The following is a 23,378-nucleotide window of genomic DNA, read 5'->3' as shown; positions in this document are numbered from 1 at the left end:
AATTTGTGCATCTTATCTGTATGATCATGTGTCCAGTGGAGTGCATGTGACTATGTGAACACACGCATGAAAAAAATCCTATTCATCACCCCAACCGCTCTGAATGGTTCCTTAAAATAGGTACAGTCCCACGTCAGCAACACCAGTTAATGCATCCCTCTCCCATCAGGCATTTAACCAGCTCAGAATCACTACAAAAACAAAGTCTGCAATTACATACAAATAAAGGCTTCCATAATTTATTCAAAGGAAAAAGCAACGATTGGGCAGAGGAATAATGACAATTATAAATATTTGCTGTAGATATTTCCTCAAAGTGAAATTGCTTGCATCACAGGATGTGGAGGAATTTTTTAAACATAGCAATATTTTTAGTAGTGTTTGGTTTTATTTTTGGGTTTTTTTTGCAAATAGTCCTCTGACTGCAATGGCAGTGCAATCGCCATCCAATTTACATGAAGGGCCAGTCACAGCAAATGCTGCCATTACACCAGTGAAACTGACATTATGCTATCATTTATACTAGCAAAACTGACATCTGTACTTCCCAGTATGAAATTAACATCGTTTTGATTTATCAATCGATTGAGAGAATTGTTGGCATGCAATACGTTAAAATATGTCAATAAATTAGACAAAATAAAAAAGGATATGGCCATTCAGTGATCTTTTTGGCATATTTTCTTACAAAGTTGTCTTCACTGAAGAGAAAGAGAGATCTGTTAACTGTGAAGCAGTTTTGTCGGACTGGAATGGGATTGTAGAGAGCCATGGTCCGGGCTCTTTGGGCCATCGACTGCTTGTACATCCTCTGAGGTGCCCCTGGCGGTCCGCCCTGGCGGCTGCCGCCGCGTCCTGCGCCTCCTTGACCGGCTCCATACCTGGCCGGCACCTCGTCTCCAAATCTCGCCATTCTATAAACAGATGCCAAAGATCACCATTCAGTAGAGAAATACGGCAACTCCACATTACATCCCATCTGTTCCAATACCGGTGCACATGCAATTAGTTTAGCTTTTTTCCTGTTTTTTTTTCAGTTTTTCATTGTCCAGCGCGTTATTCCTTCATAAGTCTGGATCATTTACAAACGTAAGAAATAATTTTCCCCCTCTTGTGTCAAAAATCAGATCCGATATTTTCTCGGTCGTTTTTGCATCTGCAGTTTTTTTATTCTCCCGATCGCCTTTGCATCATCTGCATCTCAAAGCTGTAGAATCCCAGAGTAAAATCCACACAGCCTCCCAAGCAAACATCCACCATCTACTCATGCCTTTCACCGGCTTCCTTCAGATACTGCATCGCCAAACATTTTTCGTTCTCTCTCAGGTATTTATATTAATCAGAACCTAGGGTGCAAGTGCCCGATCAACTGGCTAAGCGTGAGCAATGGGGAGCATCTGATCAGATTAATGCAGCCAACCAACAGCCCACAGCATCAAAGCTAGCCACATGATTCCTACTGCCCAATGAGGGACCAAAACCCAGATTTTATTCAAAAAAGCTTGGGGAGAGGAAAGCCAACAAATTTTCATTCCCCTTTTAAAAAAAAGAGCCACCCCATCATTGCCTGATTTGGGAGGAGAGTGAAGCAAAATTGGATGTTAAGATATCAACTGGCAACATCACTAAGTGGTCAGGTTATTAGTCCCTTAAATATATTCACTGACCCAGATTTTGTCATGCCAAGAAAAGCAGTTCCAGCACTTTGTATTAACGTTTGGTTAATGTGGGGTGTCTCTTTTTTGCTATTCACCTCTTCCTCTGTAAAATCACTCGCATTCCATGGCATGTACTTCACCATAGTGTGTAATCTTATATTTACATTATATATGCTTGACACAATATTTCTACTTCCTGGCCACTCAGAAGTCATGATGTGGATGTGCCGGCGTTGGACTGGGGTAAACACAGTAAAAAGTCTGACAACACCAGGTTTTAGTCCAACCGATTTATTTGATAGTAAACTCACTAGGTTTCAAGGGGTTTCCCTCTTCTTCAGGTGACAAGTCTGTGCTTTATATGCTTTGTCATAAGAACATAAGAACATAAGAAATAGGAGCAGGAGTAGGCCATCTAGCCCTTCGAACCTGCCCCGCCATTCAATAAGATCATGGCTGATCTGTCGTGGCTCAGTTCCACATTCCGTCTGAGGCCAGAACTCTCCATTCACCTGAAGAAGAGGGAAACCCCTCGAAAGCAAGTGAGTTTACTATCAAATAAATCAGTTGGACTAAAACCTGGTGTTGTCAGACTTTTTACTGTGTTCACTCAGAAGCCACCATGTCTCAACATTTCTTTCTTGTTTTGCCCTTTAATCCCCAGCCTGTTCACTAGCGCAATGTGGTATTCATTCAACTTTTTTAAAAAGTGTTAATTACATATTAATTGCTTTGCCTGACAACCTGTTCTACATTCACATAACTCTGGTGAGACAAAGTCTTTCGAATCTCAATCATTTCATCAATTGGTTCATTTTATATCTTTGATTTCTACATCCGTCTTCTAAATTAAGTAACCTGCTTTCTTCCACATTATCCATTCCTTTCAGAATTTTAAGAATTTCAATGATATGCTGGCCCTTTCTTAATCATTTATTGTGCAAATAAGAAGCAGAACTCCAATTCCTGAAGTTCCCTTTCAGTCATGGATTTTTAATGTGCTTTCCTATTATCTAACAAAATGTTAGATAATGGCTTAAAATGGCTTATAAAATAAATTACTAGATAAGACCAAAGCAATATAAAAACAGGAATTTGGAGCAGAGAAGGCCAAATGGCCCCTTGAGCCTGCTCTGCCATTTGATAAGATCGATGCTGAGTTGATCGCAGTCTGTAACTTCCTGTCTACCCTCAATCCTCACCAACTCTCTTGTCAGTCAAGAATCAAACTCACTTAGCCTTAAAAATATTCAATGACGCAGCTGTTCTCTAGGGAAGAGAATTTCAGATTCACAGCCCTCAGGGGAAAAAAGTTCTCCTCATCTTAGTCTCCAATGGGACACTCCTTATATTAATTCTGTGGTCTCTAGTGTTAGTTTCTCTCTAGGGCAAACATCCTTTTAGCATACAGCCTGTCAAGTTCCTTCAGGCGCAGTGGTTAACATAGCTACCTCACAGCACCAGGAACCCGGGTTCGATTCTGGCCTTGGTTGACTATGCACATTCTCCCCGTGTCTGCATGGGCTTCCTCTGGGTGCTCCAGTTTTCCCCCACAGGCAAGGTGGATTGGCCATGCTAAATTGCCACTTAGTGCCCAAGATGTGTAGGCTAGGGGGATTAGCAGGGTAAAATATATGTGGTTACGGGGATAGGATCTGGGTGGGATGCTCTATCAGAGAGCGGGTGCAGACTCGATGGGCTGAATAGCCTCCCTTCTACAATGTAGGGATTCTATGATTCTATTAATTCAGTAAGATCACACCTCATTTTTCTAAACTCCAATGGATGCAGACCCAACTTGTCCAACTTTTCCTTATAAAACGTCTTCATCCCACTCAGCTACTTATGTTAGTATATCCTTTCTTAAATGAGATAAAAATTGTACACAGTACTCCAGATATGATTCACCTAACACACCAAATCTCTCAGAGATACAATGCACAAACCTACTGATGACATAATTATCACAATTTCAAATGCCTGTGTTAATTCACTGAGTAAGAAGTCTCACAACACCAGGTTATTTGGTAGCAAAAGCCAATAGCTTTTGGAGCACTGCTCCTTCATCAGCTGAGTGGGATTTCAATTCACAAACAGGGCATATAAAGACACAAACTCAATTTACAAAATAATGGTTGGAATGTGAGTCTTTACAGGTAATCAATTCTTAAAAGTACAGACATGAGTGGAGAGAGGGTTAAGCACAGGTTAAAGAGATGTGTGTTGTCTCCAGCCAGGACAGTTAGTGAGATTTGCAAGCCCCGGAAAGTCATGGAGGTTACAGATAGTGTGACATGCACCCAAGATCCCAGTTGAGGCCGTCCTCATGTGTGCAGAACTTGGCTATCAGTCCCTCCTCAGCGACTCTGCGCTGTCCTGTGTTGTGAAGGACACTTTGAGGAACGCTTACCCAAAGATCAGAGGCCGAATGCCCATGACTGCTAAGTGTTCCCCAACAGAAAGAGAACACCCTTGACTGGTGATTATCGAGCGGTGTTCATTCATCTGTTGTTGCAGTGTCTGCATGGTCTCCCGACTGTACCGTGTCTCAGTTTTGTAAATCGAGTTTGTGTCTTTCTATGCCCTTTTTGTGAACTGAAATCCCACTCACCTGATGAAGGAGGAGTGCTCTGAAAGCTAATGGCTTTCTCTACCAAATAAACCAGTTGGTGTTGTGAGACTTCTTGTTGTGTTTATCCCAGTCCAATGCCGGCATCTCCACATCATTAATTCACTGACACAGAACTCTCAATTTCCAGCATCCATTTTAAAGCTAAGAAAATAAGATATGAAATAGCAAAAGGCTAGTCAATCCATTTGGTCACCTCCTTCTATAATGCAGTTGAAATCTGCCCATTAAAGATTCACACCTCCCATTTAATGTCTTGAGAAAGATTTTGCATTAATACTTCATAACCAACAAAGGTTCTGAAATAAAATTCATAACGAGGCAAACTTATCCAACAGTCAACTTTGGCATGAAAGCAGTGGATGAACAGCAGAGAACAAAAAGTATTAAGTTTATTTCTTTCAAATATTTAATGATAAACAGACAATGTCTTCAATTTAACTGTCAATAAAATCACTGTGAACAGAGTTTCCCATTACTTCTCTCGGTTATATTGACAGCACAAAGTTGGTTGGTACCTTATCAATGCACAGGTAACTGTTTAGTTTCCTGTTTAGTCATCTATGCACTAATCATTAAATAATGTATAAATACAGCCAAACACATATATATATATACATTCTTTTTATTCATTCAAGGGATATGACCATCACTGGCTAGGCTGGCATTTATTGCCCTTCCCTAATTGGCCTTGAGAAGGTGTGGTGAGTTGCAGTCCATCTCCTGTAGGTACATCTACAGTGCTGTTAAGGAGGGCATTCCAGGATTTTGACCCAGCAGCAGTGAAGGAACATAGAACTAACTCAGGATGATTTGTGGATTGGAGGAGAACTTTCAGGTGGTGGTGTTCCTACATATCTGCTGTCTTTGTCCTTCTAAATGATAGCATGAGCTTGGAAGGTGCTACCTAAGAAGCCTTTATGAGTTTCTGCAGTGCATCTTGTAGAAGGTAGGCAGTGCTGCTATTACGCAGTGGTGATAAAGGGAGTGAATGTTTGTGGATGGGATGCCAATTAAGTAGGCTGGTTTGTCCTGGATGATGTTTAGCTTCTTGAGTGTTGTTGCAACTATAGAAGGAGTACAGCAAAGGTTTACCAGGCTGATTCCTAGGATGGCAGGTCTGTCACATGAGGAGAGACTGTTAGGTTATATTCACTGGTGTTTAAAAGAATGATAGGGAATCTCAAAGAAACTTATAAAATTCCAACAGGGTTAGACAGTGAGAAAGACTGTTCCCAATAGTGGGGGAATCCAGAACTAGGAGTCATTGTTTAAGAATGAACGGCAAACCCTTTAGAAATTTCTTCACCCAGAGAGTGGTGAATGTGTGGAATTCACTACCACAGAAAGTAGTTGAGTCCAAAACAGTGGCTGATTTCAAGAAGAAATTAGATATAACTCTTGGGGCTAAAGGGATCAAGGGATATGGGGGAAAGGGGGATCAGGATATTGAATTTGATGATCAGCCATGATCACAATGAATGGCAGAGCAGGCTTGAAGGGCCAAATGGCCAACACCTGCTTTTAGTTTCCATGTTTCTATTGCACTCCTGATCTGTGCCTGGTGGACAGGCTTTGGGAAATCAAGAGATGGGTTCCTAGGCTCTGAACAGCTCTCGAAATCAGAGTAGTTACACGGCTGGTCCAGTTCAGTTTCTGGTCAAAGGTAACCCACAGGATGTTGATGGTGAGGGATTCAGCAATGATAATGCCATGGACTGTCAAGCTGCAATGTTAGATTCCTTCTTGTTGGAAATAGTTATTGCCTGCTATATGTATGGTGTGAATGTTACTTGCCACTTGTCAGACCAGGCCTGGATATTGTGCAGGTCTTGCTGCTTTTGAACATGGACTGCTTCAGTATCTGAGGAATCGTGAATGGTACTGAACATTGTGCAAACATCAGTGAACATCTCAATTTCTGACCTTAAAATGGAGGGCAGGTCATTGACGAAGCAGCTATAGCTAGTTGGGCCTAGGACACTACCTGGAAAAATTCCTGCAGTGATATCATGGAGCTTAGATGATTGACCTCCAACAACTACAACCATCTTCCTTTGTGCAAGGTGTAATTCCAATCAGCAAAAAGATTTCCTCCTGATTCCAGGTGACTCCAGTTTGCTAGGGTGCCTTGCTGCCATTCTTGGTCAAATGTAGCCTTGACGTTAAGGGCAGTCACTCTCACCTCACTTTTAGAGTAAAGCTCTGTTGTCCATGTTTGAACCAAGGCTGTGATGAGGTCAGAAACTGAGTGGCACTGGCAGAACACAAATTAAGCATAAATGAGCAGCTTATTGCTAAGCAAGTGCCGCTTCACAGCACTGTCAATGGCCCCTTCTATTATTTTACTGATGAATGAGAATAAACTAATGGGGCGTTAATTGACTGGGTTGGATTTGTCCTGCTTTTTACGTAAAGCACATACCTGGGCAATTTTCCATATTGCTGGGTAGATGCCAGTGTTACAGCTATACTGAACAGCTTAACTAGGGACACGGCAAGTACAGCACAGGTCTTCATTACTCTTGTCACAATATTGTCAGGGCCAATGGCCCATACCCATAATGTTTCAACTTTTGCACTGATGTGCAGGGCACTTCCATCATTGAAGATGGGGATATTTGTGGAATCTCCTCCACCAATAAGTTTTTTAATTGTCCATCACTATGCATGACCGAATGTGGCAGGACTGCAGAGTTTAGGTCTGATCCCTTGGTTGTGGAATTGCTTAGCTCTGTCTATCACTTGCTGCTTATACTATTTGGCATGCAAGTAGTCCTATGGTGTAGTTTTTACCAGGTTTACACTTCATTTTTAGGTGTGCCTGGTGCTGTGCCTGGCGTGCCCTCCTGCACTCTTCAATGAACCATGGTTGATCCCCTGCCTTGGTGGTAATGTTGGGGTGGGGATATGCAGGACCACAAGGTTACAGATTGTGATTGAGTACTATTTGCTGCTGCTGATGGCCCATTGTGCCTAATGGCTGCCCAGATCTGTTTGAAATATACCCCATTTAGCACAGTGGTTGTGCCATAACATTCAAGCTTGGCCTGATAAGTGGCAAGTAACATTATAGCCGCACAAGTGCCAGGAAATGAACAACACTAACAAGAGTGAATCTAACCATCTTCTCTTGACCATCATTACCATCACCGAATCCCCTTCCATCAACTGCCTGTGGGTTACCAGTGATCAGAAATTTAACTGGGTCTGTCATATAAATACTGTGGCTACAAGAACAGGTCTGAAGCTGGGAATTCTGTAACAAGTAACTCACCTCTTGACTCCCCAGAGCTATCTACAAGGCTCAAGTCAGGGCTGTGATGGAATACTCTCTGCTTGCAGCTCTAATATGCAAGAAGCTTAACACCTTCCAGAACAAAACAGCCTACTTGATCTGTACCCCACCCACCATTTTAAACATTCAATCCCTTCACCACCGATGCACAGATGCAGCATTGTGTACCATATATAAGATGCACAGCAGCAACTTGCCAAGCCTTTTTGACAGCACCATTGGTTGAGCACTGCTGCCTCACAGTGCCAGGAACCTGGTCTCGATTCTGGCCGTGGGTGACTGTCTGGATTTCCTCCAGGTGCCCCAGTTTCTTCCCACATCCAAAGATGTGCAGATGAGATGGATTGGCCATGCTAAAATGCCACTTTGGGCCTGATGTTACCATTGCTTCGCGCCCTACACGTGGTAGTCGGCATGAGGCCATTAACGTGATCCACGCCTGCGTCAACTTTACCCACTTTACCAAGGCCCGAAAATGGCCACAACAGCTATTTAAATGCATTTGCATGTATTTAAATTGAACTAATGAACTGCCCGCCCAACTTTATCAGCATTAGTTAAATCTCACAGGATCCAGGGTGAGTATCTAAATGGATACCTCACAGGCTGGTTGTTGAGAGTTGTGTTTCAAACTGGAGGCCTGTGGCCAGCGGTGTGCCTCAGGGGGCCGTGCTGGATCCACTGTTATTTGTCATTTATATTAATGATTTGGACGAGAATATAGGAGGCATGGGTAGTAGACACTAAGATTGGTGGCATAGTGGACAGTGAAGAAAATTATCTCCAATTGCAATGGGATCTTGATCAATTGGGCCAGTGGGCTGACAAATGGCAGATGGAGTTTAATTTCAACAAATGCAAGCTGATGCATTTTGGTAGATTGAACAAGGGCAGGACTTACTCAGTTAATGGTAGGGCACTGGGGAGAGTTACAGAACAAAGAGACCTAGGAGTACATGTTCATAGCTCCTTGAAAGTGGAGTCACAAGTAGACAGAGTGGTGAAGAAGGCATTCGGCGTGATTGGTTTCATTGGTCAGAACATTGAATACAGGAGTTGGAATGTCTTGTTGAAGTTGTACAAGACATTGGTAAGGCCACACTTGGAATACTATGTGCAATTCTTGTTACCCGATTGTAGAAAGGATATTATTAAACTAGAAAGAGTGCAGAAAAGATTTACTAGGATGCTACTGGGACTTGATGGATTGAGTTATACCGAGAGGCTGGATAGACTGGGACTTTTTTCTCTGGCGCATAGGAGGCTGAGGGATGATCTTATAGAGGTCTACAAAATAATGAGGGGCATAGACCAGGTTGATAGTCAATATCTTTTCCCAAAGGTAGGGGAGTCTAAAACTAGAGGGCATAGGTTTAAGGTGAATGGGGAGAGATACAATAGTGTCCAGAGGGGCAATTTTTTTCACACAGAGTGAGTGTCTGGAACAAGCTGCCAGAGGTAGTAGTAGAGGCGGGTACAATTTTGTCTTTTAAAAAGCATTTAGATAGTTACATGGGTACGAAGGGTATAGAGGGATATGTGCCAAATGCAGGCAATTGGGATTAGTTTAGGGATTTTAAAAAGAAAGGGCAGTATGGACAAGTTGGGCCGAAGGGCCTGTTTCCATGCTATAAACCTCTACGATTCTATCTCCCCCATTACCATCATGTTCGCACGTCCAGATTGGGCACGAAACACAACTGCTTGGAAAGGTCTGTTTCGAGCACTCCAATTGCTGAAGAGGTAAGTTCAGAGCTTCCAACAGCTGTCTGACCCAGATCAGTGGTGGGGAAGGGGAGGTAGGCCAGATCATTCTATGATGGAGCAGGGGAGAGCGGGGAGAAGGGAGGTCTGATCATTCTCTTGTGGGGAGGGTGATGAGGCAGGTCAGATGTATCTCTGGTGGTGAGGGGGGGGAAGAGACAGATCACTGTCTGGTGGGAGGGGGTGGAGAGAGACAGATGGCTCTGTGGTGGGGGGAAGGGAAGCGGGCAGAGGGGGGCAAGATTGTCATTTGCTGGGGGGGTGGGGTGAGGGGAGACGTTGAGGGGGGTCTGCTGCCACTCTGCAGGCTATCGGTGGAGAGAAGTGGGGCAGGGCCACAATCAGTCTGGGTCGTGGGGGGGTGGAGTGCATGAAGTGGATAAGGGGGGCAGTTATGTTGTAGGTGTAGGGGTGATGTCTATGGGGGCCATCACTCCTGGGCCACTTTATCTGCTTTTTGTGGCCCAGGAACAATGTCACTGAAGCACGATTTTCAAATTTTTTTCTCACTGAGTATACGCAGTTCAGAGCTCTGATCGTTTCAGGCACGATAAGCCCCACCCACAGCGCAATTCAGACTTGCGATTTTTTTCAGGCGAAGTGCAGATTTCCAAGTCAGATCTGAATTGCACCCAGATTCAGCACTTTGAATGCAAATGGTAAAATCGGGCCCTTAGTGTCAAAGATTAGCCAATGGTAAATGCAAGGGATGATAAAAATGCCTTCCACTTTTCCACCACCTTCTGGGTAAGAATTTTTGTTTGTTCAGATCCCCTCTAAACCACTTACTCCTCAACTTAAACCTATGCCCTTTGGCCTTAGACACCTCTGCCATGGGGAAAAGTTTCTTACAATTTACCCTATCTATGTCTCTCATTATTTTGTATACCGCTATCAGAGCCCCGCTCAGCCTCCTCTCTTCCAGAGAAAACAAACACAGCCTATACAATCTCATCTCATAGCTGAAACTTTCCATCCTAGGCACTATCCTGGCAAATTTCCTCTGCACCTTCTTCAGTGCAAATGTGTCCTTCCAATAGTGTGGCGATCACGCTATTTGCAGATAATATATGGTGGCCATCTTTACTTGCTCTACAATCCTTTTTGCATCTACCTGAACTTTCTTCATAACCATAAATTCCTCTATTTTCAGCAATACTCCCTCAAAATTGTCTTTGCTGTGCATGTCCTGCTTATTGCACGACACAGTCTCTTTAAGATTGCTCCCAGATTCCAGGATCATGGAGCAACCAAGAAAACGGTAAGTGCTGTTGATGAGGGGGCCATTGGGGTCAGCATCAAGGGCATGAGGGGAGTGGCTATCAGTAGCTACTCTCCTACATATTGCTCATGCCCCCATCATTGTCCAGATTGGGTGATACTGTCCCAGCAAACCCCCTCCATTTGACATGCAGCCCACAACTAGTTGTGTAGGCCACCTAAAACTGGGAAGATTGCAGCACGGCTAGGAAGAGGCCCTTAAGTGAATCAATGGAGTCACTTAAAAGGAGTCAAGAGTCAAGCGGAAGCTGGGTAGGAAGGTCGATCATAGGCTCCACTGCCCAGAACTACTTTTGGTGGAGATGGGAAGGCACTGGATATCAGTCCTGATACCAACCCTCGAAGTGTTCAGGCCTACCCACCTCCTTCCTCACCTCCTGCACGGGCAGAAGATTCCAGCCTTGGGAGTCCAGCACAGTTAAGTAGTCTGAGCAGACTTGATTTGTTTCCTAATGCTTTTTTGCTCTTAATGTGTCCACCTGTGGAAGGACTGAAGGATATGACTAGTACAAAGGAATGTTCTATCAGCACGCTGCTAAGTTGACAGCCTCGAATATTAACTGCTGTCCCACTGCCAGACATTCTGTTGCATTTGTAGAATGGATGGGGATAGTTTCTAAGGCTGTAGTCAGTTAACTGAGTGACTGGGTGTAGCTTGAGTTTCAAAACACCTTTACTAAAGTCCTAAGAGTATTTTCCAATATTTACTTTCAAAGAGAAAATATTCGAACTTTAGTTCTGCAACTAGCTTTGTTTTAAATTGTTTGTTTTGGTTATTTACACTAACTGATATGTGGTGTTTCATACCATGATAATGCACTAGGATTTTGATTTGATTCACTTGTAACGGGTGTTGCAATGAAACCAACAACAGGCTACATTTACACAAGCAGCTCACAGGAGTGGAATGAGATAAAAATTAATGCCAAGCCAAAAGAAATGCAGTCCTATCTACATGTGTTGAACTAATTGTCAATATGCTGATTATATCAATAAAAAGTCCCTTATCCACATAATAACTAATAATTAACCTGTAAGTTTGCATTGACATGAATTCTAATATATTTAATTCAACAGTATTTAAAAATTCCCCAATAGTATTAAAGGCCTGCTTTCACTTAGGTTAACAGGTTCTCGTCATCACATTTGATACATGTCAAGGATGCAAGACATTGGCAGATGAAGATTTCACCACTTCGGTAGTTATGAATCAAGACAGCAGCCAGCAACACACAGAGAAATGTGACAAGGAAGGTGCAAGATTGCAGTCCTGAATAGAGGGCTGTGACAAGTGGCATTCCTCAGGGATCAGTGCTGGGACCTTTGCTGTTTGTAATATATATAAATGATTTGGGAGAAAATGTAACTGGTTTGATTAGTAAGTTTGTGGATGACATAAAGGTTGGTGGATTTGCAGATAGTGATATAGATTAGTTGGAGACTTGGGCGGAGAGATGGCAGATGGAGTTTAATCCGGACAAATGTGACGTAATGCATTTTGGAAGCTCTAATACAGATAAGAAATACACAGTAAACGGCGGAACACTTAAGGGTATTGATAGGCAAAGGGATCTGGATGTACAAGTACACAGGTCGCTGAAAGTAACAATGCAAGTGGAGAAGGTAGTCAAGAAGGCATATGGCATGCTTGCCTTCATCGACCGGGGCATTGAGTCTAAAAATTGGCAAGCTATGTTGCAGCTTTATAGATTCTTAGACTGCACTTGGATTGTGCTGTTCAATTCTGGTTGCCACACTACCAGAAGGATGTGAAGGCTTTGGAGAGGATACAGAAAAGATTTACCAGGATGATGCCTACTATGGAGGTCATTAGCTATGAGGAAAGGTTGGAGAAACTTGGTTTGTTCTCACTGGAACAATGGAGGTTGACGGGCGACCTGATAGAAGTCTACAAGATTATGAGAGGCATGGACAGAATGGATAGTCAGAAGCTTTTTCCAAGAGTGGAAGAGTAAATTACTAGGGGGTACAGGTTTAAGGTACAACGGGCAAGGTTTAAACGAGATGTACAAGGCAAAGTTTTTACACAGAGAGTAGTGGGTGCCTGGAACTCGTTGCCGGGGGCAGTAGGGAAGTGGATATGGTAGTGACTTTTAAGGGGCGTCTTGACAAATACATGAATAGGATGGGTATAGAGGGATATGGTCCCTGGAAGGGTAGGGGGTCAGTGAAGAAGTTAGGCAGTATGGTCAGTGAAGGCTTGGAGGGCTGTAATTCTTGTGCTGTAATTTTCTTTGTTCTTTGCTCTCCTCAGGCATCGGGCAGAGGTGGTGGCTGGAGCTGCCAGGAACCAAGCTTCCTAATCGGAGCATCTGGCGGCAATCAGTGCCTCCCTCATTCTCCTAGCATGCTGTACCCTTGCTGCCATCTGTCCTCCATCCTCGGGTCCTCCTTTAGCTCTCCCTCCATCCTCCTCTAGTCTGCCTCCTCCTTAGAGAACTTGCATGGTCCTCCTCCAGAATGTCACCCCATTCCTAACAAGGCACAACAGACCACCAAGATGTGTTAGACCTGCTGGAGGCCATACTGAAGAGCACTGTCAGAGCAGCAGAACCACATCTTGAGCATGCGAATGCACCTCTCAGTGACAGATTGGGTGGCAGCCTGGGCCCTATTGTAGCAGGTCTCCACCTCAGTAGCAGGCCTACACACTGGCGTCATCATCTATGACCTCAGCTGGTAGCTCTTGTCTGCCAAGAGCTAACTGGGCAGCCTGGGATGGTCCTCAAAGACCCCGGGGATATCTGAGTACACATGCTATCATACTCAATGCACCTGGGCATTCAGAAGATGAACTATGACTTGTAGCCTGACGGGAAGTCAGATGTTAGCTCCCGCCCCAGCCCTCAGGATATCTGTCCTGATTTCTCTCTCTCTGAGACAAGCTGACCGCTTGCGCTAGCACATTTCAGTCATGGGAGTCCCTCCCACTCAGATATGGAAAACTTGGAACTCCTGGCCATTACAGCAGCATGTGGCAATTTGGACTGAGCTTTGTGGCACTCATGTAGATAATCAGCATGCTGTGAGAGGTCCTCATTGAGGAACATTTGCAGTATGATTTCTGGGTGTAGCCACCCAGATGTTTGGTGCAATCTACCCTCCAGGAATGGCATACAGTTTTGATGGGAGAAGAATCCTCCTAGCTTGCATGCAATTAAACATTATGGTGATCATTGTAGGAAGTATTTCAGAGGTTATACAAGCTCTCTTGATTGAGGCAACAACTGCCAGACCTAGTGCTTGTAACTGTTAGTGGGGCCTGAGATAGAATGTCAAAAATAAACCACAGAGCCTTTCAAGCAGGGTAACCAATGCAACATTAGCAGGCTTTGCAATTGGCATGTAGGCAGTCCCTCATGGGCCTCTCATCAGCCAGTGAGAATACTCGCCACACAAGCCTCAATCCAGTGGAGGGCCCCAACCTGCAGACCACCAGCCCCACCAAGCCTGAAGATCACTCTTGGCATGGTGATTTCAGGCTGCTCTCTGATCAAAATCTTCATTCTTGTCTGTGTATTGTGAAAACTTTGAATGGCCTAGTCATTAATTTCCATGTGCCTTGGACACCTGGAAGGCTTCCTAACCACAGCAACACTCAATTCTGCACAGGAAATTCCCCATGCTCTTTCTCACAAGCTGTAGGTATGAAAAGATCCCTTTGAAGTTCTCTGACTGACAGTTCAGTTTCACTGAGGTGGGGGAGAGAGGGGTATTCCCTTCTCCACAGCTGCTCACTCAGCTCCTTTCACTTAACACTCATTTTTTTCAAGTCTCTGAGCCTCCCTAGAACGCTCAAGGCCATTGAAAAACTTTGAAATTCCTTGAAAACCTTTGTTTTCACTCAATTTCATGATCCAGTACCTTTAAAAAAGTTTAAAAAGTTTATTTGCTAGTCACAAGTAAGGCTTACATTAATGCTGCAATGAAGTCACTGTGAAGTTTCCCTCGTCACCACAATCCTGTGCCTGTTCAGGTCAATGCACCTAACCAGCTTGACTGAGTGCTTAAAATGGTTTTTAAAATGGTTTTTACACAATATGCTGAAGCTTTGTTTATTTATCTTTCTCTTCATGGTTGAATGCATGTAAAGTTCCCCACATTATACAATGGCACAATGTTTATAAACATTCTTGTTCTGGTTGACAACTGCAGGCAATGTCAAAGCATGAAAGTGTTTTCAGTTCCTCTTTTCTAACCACAGACTTGAAATGGGTCTGGATGGGGAGTCTTTGCGGGGGTGGGGGGCACGGTCTGAGGGAACCCTATATTAACTTCTTTGTCTGATGGGGGAGAAGGGATTGGATCATCTCCATGCCTACATGGTGTTGGTAAGGTGACCCATTCTCTCAATGGTGGGGGAAGGGTGTCCCTCTGTACTGACGGGCTGGGAATGTGCCCCTGGTTATCAGGGGAGGGGGGGTTTGCCTTTTTTGCTGTAGGGGTAAGGGGCCTGACCCGAAATGCTGAGATCAGGGCGCTCTTTAAAAATGGAGCCCCAATCGCTGAGAAATTTGGCGCTGGCCATCGTGGTTTCCGCGCTGCATAAATTTGCATCAATCAGGTAGAAGAATCTGACCTGACAGGTGCTGCTAACACCAGCAGGAAACTCTCCAGGTTTCCCACTGGCAAGAACACTTTGAGTGCAAAGGGGTGAACTACACCCATTGACTCATGCTGAGTAAAGATCCAAGGAAGTTCTTGTCAAGTGCCAAATGTCAAGCCTGAGTGTTCACTTTTATTTGGAAGTTTAGACAGTGTCAGCAGACTTCTTGCATTTGGAGGAACGTCTTGGCAACTTCAATTCTTTCCACACTTGATGCCCAAATTTTAGAGCAGAAGGACAATGATTAGGAGCAATTTAATTGACTTTTGTTCTTTTGAATCCCGAGAATACCAAGACAAATTGTATTGCTCTTAATATTATCCCACCCAAAATTAATTGATTCAGTACATGTACAAGTGAAACCTGAAACTTTGCTGGCTGTTTTGTTTAAATACCATGCCAAGAAACACGCTCATCAACTAAGGGGGAAAAAATTATATATAATATTTGAAATGACAAATAAAGCTTTGCCTTATACATTTCAATAAGACAAGCACAACTTGACATTCTCAAAGGTTCTGCTAGGATCAGTACTTCACAGCTGACTTGTATTTATATATTTGCGTCCAGGCCCATTTAATCACTCACTGTGCAACACAATGTGAAAGGAACATTCTTTATTACTCTGAATGTTCCTTTACATGAAGCTGTTACTGTATAGTAGGTGATAGAGAAGTGTTTGACTTAAAAGTATTCACCATACTGAACCATGAAATATGAATCATGAGGAGGAGCTCCTCAATCGAGGATTACAAACAGCACTAACAATGCCTCTCATCAGTTCACTAGGGGATGAGATACATTCCAGCTTTAGTGAGAGGTAATTATTAGCTTGTTTGTAAAATAAATGTAGCAACCATTTGAATCCATCCCTCCATTGTTACCCACTCCAATCCTTCCTTTGGTTCATTCACTCTCTGGCACTCATATTCTCAGTCTATTCCCTCACCTCTAATTTTTATTTCCTTTGCCTCACCTCTTCATTGAATCATAGAAACCCCACAGTGCAGAAAGAGGTCATTCAGCCCATTGCGTCTGCACTGAGCAAATCCTACCCAGGCCCTACCCCCATATCCCCACATATTTACCTGCTAATCCCTCTAACTGATGCATCTCAGGACACTAAGGGGCAATTTTAGCACGGCCAATCAGCCTACCCCACACATCTTTGGACTGTGGGAGGAAACTGGAGCACCCAAAGGAAACCCACGCAGACATGACGAGAATGTGCATCTCCACCAAGACAGTGAACCAAGCCGGCAATCGAATCCAGTCTCTGGAGCTGTGAAGCAGTAGTGCTAACTACTATGCTACTGTGCCGCTTATTAGGATACAAATGTACAAATTAAAAGCAGGAGGCAGCCATTCAGCCCCTGCCATGCCCTTTGGTAAAAACATAGTTTATGATCACCTGCAGCAACACAGAGAGATCCCAGACAGGAGGAGGGGATGGGGTAGCCAGAACTCAAGCCACTCATCACCTTTGAAGAACAGGCAATAGAGCTGGCCGGTGAGGACAGGGACCATTCCTGCACGGAAGGGAAGATTGGCATCCCAACAAGCCAGTGAGTAGTCTTTGCCCACCCTCCACAACTCTAAGTGCTCTTTAATGTAGGTCTCGATCCAGGGAATCACTAATTTTCTATTTTCTGTATTGCAGCCACTAGCAAGAAAGGGAAGAGGTATATTGCGAGCCAGCCCATAAGCACCTACCCCCAGACCTCATCAGATGAGGGTCCTGTCGACTCACTAAGTATAGGGCTGTCACTCTTCACCAGCACAGAAACCTCATGGGACTAGTTTTAGAGCAGGTTCACGGTCACCATCTGGTGAACACAGCACAGATACTGGTCAACAGCAGGCAGAGAAGTGATAGATAAATGGATTACATTACCAACACTTGAAAGACTGTCATGACACCAACATTCCAAGGCATCAAGATCAACACTGGAAGTTGAGTAACCGCCATGGACAATTTGGTCCAGTAATTTGTGCTGGTTATGCACTTGGACCTGCACACCACCACTATAACCAAGAGTGGGATCTATCAGTGGCTCTGCAAGAGGGGGATGAACATTTCGATCTCCTTCAAGAGCCCTTCACCCCAAGGAGTCAGGGAGTGGCCCTTGGTCACCCACAGTGAGAAAGAACATCAGCTGGACACCTTGGGTCAACCCATCCAGGGCTCTGCTGGGCTGTCCTGTCACTCCACGTCCCCTCTGCCTGTGACCCAAGCTACTCCAACTAATCAGGCTGAGGGGAGCGCACCTGCTCCACAACAGTGGACTCAAACCAGGCCAAGGGTCTCCAGGCATTGGCCCTCCTGACAACACCCACCAAGGTCATAACAGGGCATAGCAGTCAGCTGTAGTGGTAGGGTGAAAAAAAAACAAATATTGGTGATGGCATGGGTGCTCACTCACAGTATATAGTTTTCATGGTTGTAAAATATATCTTGCTTATCTGCAAATTTCGTATTATCGGCAATGGCTCTTCCATCTGATGCAATGATCAGAGGTAATACAAGTGTAACAGAAGCTCCACCTCCCTCACTTAACGCACATCATGTCCCACCATTCTATGGTGTTTTGCACAATCTCAATACAGCAAGTTGACTTTCTGTCTTTGGCAGTAGCATGAGCAAAGCCTGGTACTCTATCAACATGATGGTTGGGCAATGCATGTCTTAGAAGTCAGAGGATCATACCTTGTGGGCTCATGAGTATAGATTTTGCAGTTTTGTTTATGCTCCTGATGCTGCTGCACTGAACTCTGTTCCATGTGTATCTCATAGGCTTTAATGGCGACCCACATTGGAGTCATTCTACATTGGAGCATCTTTCAATGGCCTCCATGTAATGTCTGTCAGGCATGGATTATGTTTCAAATGAAAGTTGACCAGTACAGCTAGACGTCACCCCTGTAGTAGTTCCCACTCTCCACCTGCATGATGCAGAACTACGGATTTAGTGAGTATAGAATCATAGAATCCCGATAGTGCAGAAGGAGGCCATTTGGCCTATTGCGTCTGCACCGATTCTTCAGCAGAACATCTTTACCCAGGCCCTATCCCTGAAACACCACATATTTACCCCGTTAATTTCCCTAACCCACTTTTTGTAAAATATTTAGCAATTTCATCGAAGCATAGAATCCCTTGGTGCTGATTTTGGTCTATTAAGTCTGCACCGACTCATCAAAAGAGCATCCCACCAAACCCTACCCCCCATAACCTTGTGCATCTGCCATGGCTAATCCACCCAACCCAAATATCCTGGACGCTAAGGGGCCAGTGCACTTAACCTGCATGTCTTTGGACTGTGGGAGGAGACTGGAGCACTCGGGATAAGTCCACACAGACACGGGGAGAGTGTGCAAACTTTACACAGTCACTCAAACTGGAATTGAACCCAGGTCTCTGAGGCAATAATGCTAACCACTGTTCCACCATGCTGCACTTGGTGAAGTGTCTGCTAGAAGGTCACAGCTATGCAAAATTAGAGGTGTGTGCCTAGGCTCATGATACTGCACTATTAAATGGGAAGTCGGTGGTTTGTAACCTGAAAATTTATCTAGTATAGTTTGACAGAATCCCTGAGCTAGCTATTCCACAAGCAGTGGACATGGTTATCTGAATGTGACAATGCCATCAGTGTCCCAGGCTTACTTGTGTACATCTGAAAATTTTGGAATGAAAATGTGGAGACCTCAGATGGGATTAGAGCAAAGCTCCAGTATATCTAATATGTGTGCATTACTGTCAACAGAGTTGCAAAGTAATGCCTAAATGCTGTGGTAAAATTTACTGGACCACCTCCCATCCAGATGTCAAGGCAATGCTGAATGTGAACCGTAAAGCTCCATACAAAGACTCTGTCATGAGTGCTTGACAATGATCAGGCAATGGTGCTGCTGAAGCTATCTCTGTGCACACAAAGGTGACCTGACTCGCAGGTTCGCAGCATCCTAAAAAAACAATCTCACGCTGGGGCTCAATATGAGGATGTAGCCTGAACATTATTCTTGCATGAGGGATGGCCCATGGCAAGATGCCACAGTCCAGATTCAAATCAGTTGTCAGATGTTCACGCAAGTACCACTGATTGATGATTGTCTTCCTTGAGGTGCCTTGCAAAGTCCAGGCAAACTGCCATTAATGCCTGAGGTTTACAATGCTGTTCCTGCTTGATGAAGGCTGTCACAGGCAGCAAAATGTTGGTGCAATGGTTAAAAAAACTGAGGCATGTCTAACTTCTTCACAGTGAGTTACCCCATAACAGAATGGCAACATGGTGTCGAGGCTGCCTATCCTTCCAGAGATGACTACTCTGAGATTAGTGTACTTCATTGAGGTGCTAAGGATAGCAAATAAGGTGTTAATGTCAGCCTGCATAGAGGACACAGGTGAAAGCTTGTATGAGCTAGTGGTACTTTATGGTTGTAAGAATCTGTCACATCTGACCCATTCTATGACCCCTGGGGCCTCAAAATCCCCACCCTCATCAAGCTCATCTCTCTTGACATCCTCCTCATTGGAGGAGATGTGCAGATCCTCCATCTGTCAACTCATTCCCCCCTTTGGAGTGCCAGGTTGTGTATAGCGCAACAAACAACAATGTTGTAGGACATCCTCTGGAGACAATACTGGAGAGCATCACCTGACTGGTCCGGACATCTGAAATGCATCTTCAGCATGCCAATGATCTGCTCAATCAAGGAGTGTGCAAAATTGCACCTCTCCTCTGAAGCACTCTGTGATTGCTGAACGGGCATCATTAGTCACATCTTTTAGGAGTAGCTTTTGTCACCAATCAGCCAACCCTGAATGCGTCGTTGGCCCTAAAAGATCTATGGCACCTGCAAGCATCTCAAGATGCAAGAATCATGCAAGCGCCCAGCATATCTCACATGGACCTGCATAATCTGCATTTTTGTGATCATAGATCAGCTGCAACTTGGGAGAATGGAAGACTATTCTAATTATGAATCATTGTGGCTGCTGCCTGGGAACTTTTAATGTCACATATGTGCAGTCAATGGTACTCTGCACCTGTGGAAAACTGGAGATCACAGCAAATCCCACTATTCTGGCAGCCTGGGTGGCTTCACCCAGGGAGAACTAGATGTAATTGTGTGCCTTGCTGAATTGGGCATCCACCTCTCAGATGCATTTATGTGATCATCCACAGAGGTCCACTGTGGAGCTCTGGAATGAGCCACTTGCAAAAAGGTTGAGTGCAACAGTCACCTTTACAGACACTGACAAGGCCCTCTCAGGCACTTCAGCATCAGATCCTCTCAAGAATATGGCAGGTGTGAGCCACCGCATCCCTTGACAAGTGAAGGCATCTCCAACACAGTCTCCTGTGCAAGTATGTCTCATTTGTAAGTATGAGAAGCATCTTTGCCACAGCCTTATTTGTAAGTACGAGAGGCATCTTTGGCACACAGCGGGTTTGGCAAAATGTCTCCATGGAATTGGTCTCTCTGCCTCAACTTCTGGGTCTTCCCTGAGGCCCCATTGGTTCATGCTCCTCAGGGCGAGGTTCTTCCCTTTGCCTTGCCTGATGGCAATAGTCTCTTCTTCTTTTCATTTGCACATGAGCCATGAAAAGGGCAGTGATACCTATCGCCTCAACTGTGCACTCCTCTTCGTCATTGCGGAAAAATTGAACAGAGACCTGATTTAACATTACCCTTGGGGTACCCTCACTCCAGGTATTCCATCACCAGACCCTCCTTCGCAGCTGTGACACAACATTAAGGATCACTGAAAACTGTGTCTATCACCCTAAAACCACCTCCAAGGCATGACTGCACTTTCACAAAGTAGATTGGATCTGGCTGAATACTGACAGATATCATAAACATCAGTCATAGCATTGTCAGGTTACCTCCTTTGGAGTAGACTAGAGCCCAGCCTTGCATTAATTTATTGACTAATCATTAAGTCTTGTATCTCAATTGCAATGTCTAGAGATCTTTGGAGGATTTTACAGTTGGACCCTTCCGACCTTTCAGCATTCTTATGGAAGGGATAAATGGTCATTCACACCCATTCAACATCTATCCCCAAGATGTAATGGTTTGTTGCAGCGATCGCCCAAATCTTTCAACTGGCATTTGAGTCTTCCTAATGTGTCAAATGAGCCTTGTTCGCCACATCCTGATGTGGAAGCCATTAGGGTGCTCCTTCAATCAGCCTAAAAATGCAGTAGTTAACTCCTCCCACAAGTACTCAGATCTCTCCTCTGCTGATTTTATTTCCAATGTTATTCTCCAACTCCATTATTCTGTCAGCTACTCTGCTTCTTCTATGACACCAGCTTCCGACAGCACTCTGACCATGTCCCATCATCATTCAAGTCCCTCCTATCATCCTGGAAGGACACTATTTGCAAGTTTCCCTCCCTCGATCACTCTCCTACCTCCCCCTTTAACCCTGGAGCCCATTATTATATCTTTGTCCTACCTCCCCCCCAACTCCAAAACACATCTGTTGATGTCCCATGCCTCATGTCGACCTCATCCCGCCCCACCTTGAGCTCCTATACAGTGTAACCTATTAAGACGCTCCCCTCCCGTGAGACCATTCCCTTATCTACTAGTTCCTCATTTACAAGTTGCAGATGCCTCCATTGACTGTGGCATCTGTGGCCCAGTACCAATCCACCAACCCCCAGAACACAAATATGAGGGATAAACCACACCACGCAGTGCATGACTGATACAGCATGCAGTCTCTGGATTGGGACGTGGACATATGTGCCAGGCACATCCTTGTATCATGGTGTGCACTGCCCCAGGATTCCGCTCCCCTCAATCATGTTCTCTGTTCAACCCTTCCTCCTCCATCAGATGCCAGTCACAATCCCCCAGCCAGTCAAGCGTGTGCCTTCCAGCTCTTCTCTTCCCACTGACCTTGCCCGAGCAGCTTTGGCATGGAATCAGAGCTGAAGCAGCTGTGAGCGCAGGGCAGTGAAAGACAGGTAAACTCTGCCGGCACAAAGCTCAAAGTTGTAAGTGATGTTCAGTTTTCCAGGTGCATGTCAGTTATTTGGTTGTGATTCATAGCAGTCTAATTAGCCATCGGCATGGCTATTTGAATTATGCTCCCACTGGAGTGGGAGCATGATTCCGGTGAACTGGGCTTTTAATGAGCATACATGACATGCAAATATATTTTCTGACATGGCATGGCGGGCAATCCGATCCACCATCAAAGTCAAGAGCAGAAAATCGCAATCTGTTTTTACGCCGGCGCTAAACTGGCTTTTGGCCGCACTTTGAAATTTCCAGTCCCACCCGCCACGATGCCTGCTGCTACCAGGACCAGAAAATCACGCCCACCTCACCTGCTGAGTATTTCCAGCATTTTTTTCTTATTTCAGTTTTCCAGCATCCGCAGTATTGTGCTTTGGTATTACTGTTACTATTAATAATTATTCTGGTCACGTAGACTGAATGCCAGCAAGGAACAGCAAGTGCACTAGGATACTTTCTATTCAGTCATGCCTTCCTGTCAAGAAACAAATGTGTCTTTTTGAATAACCAATCTGTTACTAAAATTACAGGTGTAATTTATAAATGAATCTCTAAGGGTGAATGTAAGAGATTTTTTAAAATCCTACACAGCAGATATTAGATGCCTGCGTCACTTCAAGCATGCAGTTCAGAGATTCAGAGATTTGCTGCAAGGACAAGGCTTTTAAAGCAGAGCTGTGGCTCTTCATGGGAAAGGAATATCCATGCAGTCCCGTATTTAGGTGAAGCATGAAAGATTCAGTACTGAGATACTGCTTCTTGTCTGTGCGTCATTGCCTGTAATTAGAGGATGGTAGCATACAGGAGCAAACTCAGTGTGTCATGGTATAAGAGGATGTGAGATTCTAAAACATGGTTTTAATCTGCTTACTGGGGAAAGCAAAATCTAATCATTATTTTGCTCCACAAGACTACAAGGCTATAAATTTAGGCAGATATTAAAAATACAGTAAAAAAAGATAGTAAACAGGATTGAGAGATTGAGACGGAGACGCAAAGAAAAAGAGAGAAAACAAAATCCAAGAGCAACATCAGGGAATAAATAGAGTGTAAGGAATGCAGAGAGGACTGGGGAGA

At 44.4% G+C, this 23,378-nt stretch overlaps 1 protein-coding gene across 1 annotated transcript in view; it reads right to left on the bottom strand.

The window, feature by feature from the left end:
• The window catches only part of LOC145361110 (voltage-dependent P/Q-type calcium channel subunit alpha-1A-like), a 649,898-nt gene that overhangs the window by 596,089 nt on the left and 30,431 nt on the right, over positions 1-23,378 (bottom strand). Inside the window, exon 2 of the mRNA XM_080216715.1 lies at positions 654-914. Coding sequence (XP_080072841.1) covers positions 654-914 — 261 coding nt within the window. The remainder of the gene's footprint in view (positions 1-653; positions 915-23,378) is intronic.

Source organism: Carcharhinus amblyrhynchos, chromosome 33, assembly GCF_965287045.1.
Source record: "Carcharhinus amblyrhynchos chromosome 33, sCarAmb.v2.hapA, whole genome shotgun sequence".
Classification (NCBI taxonomy): Eukaryota; Metazoa; Chordata; class Chondrichthyes; order Carcharhiniformes; family Carcharhinidae; genus Carcharhinus; species Carcharhinus amblyrhynchos.
This window is presented reverse-complemented; position numbering and strand designations above follow the sequence as displayed.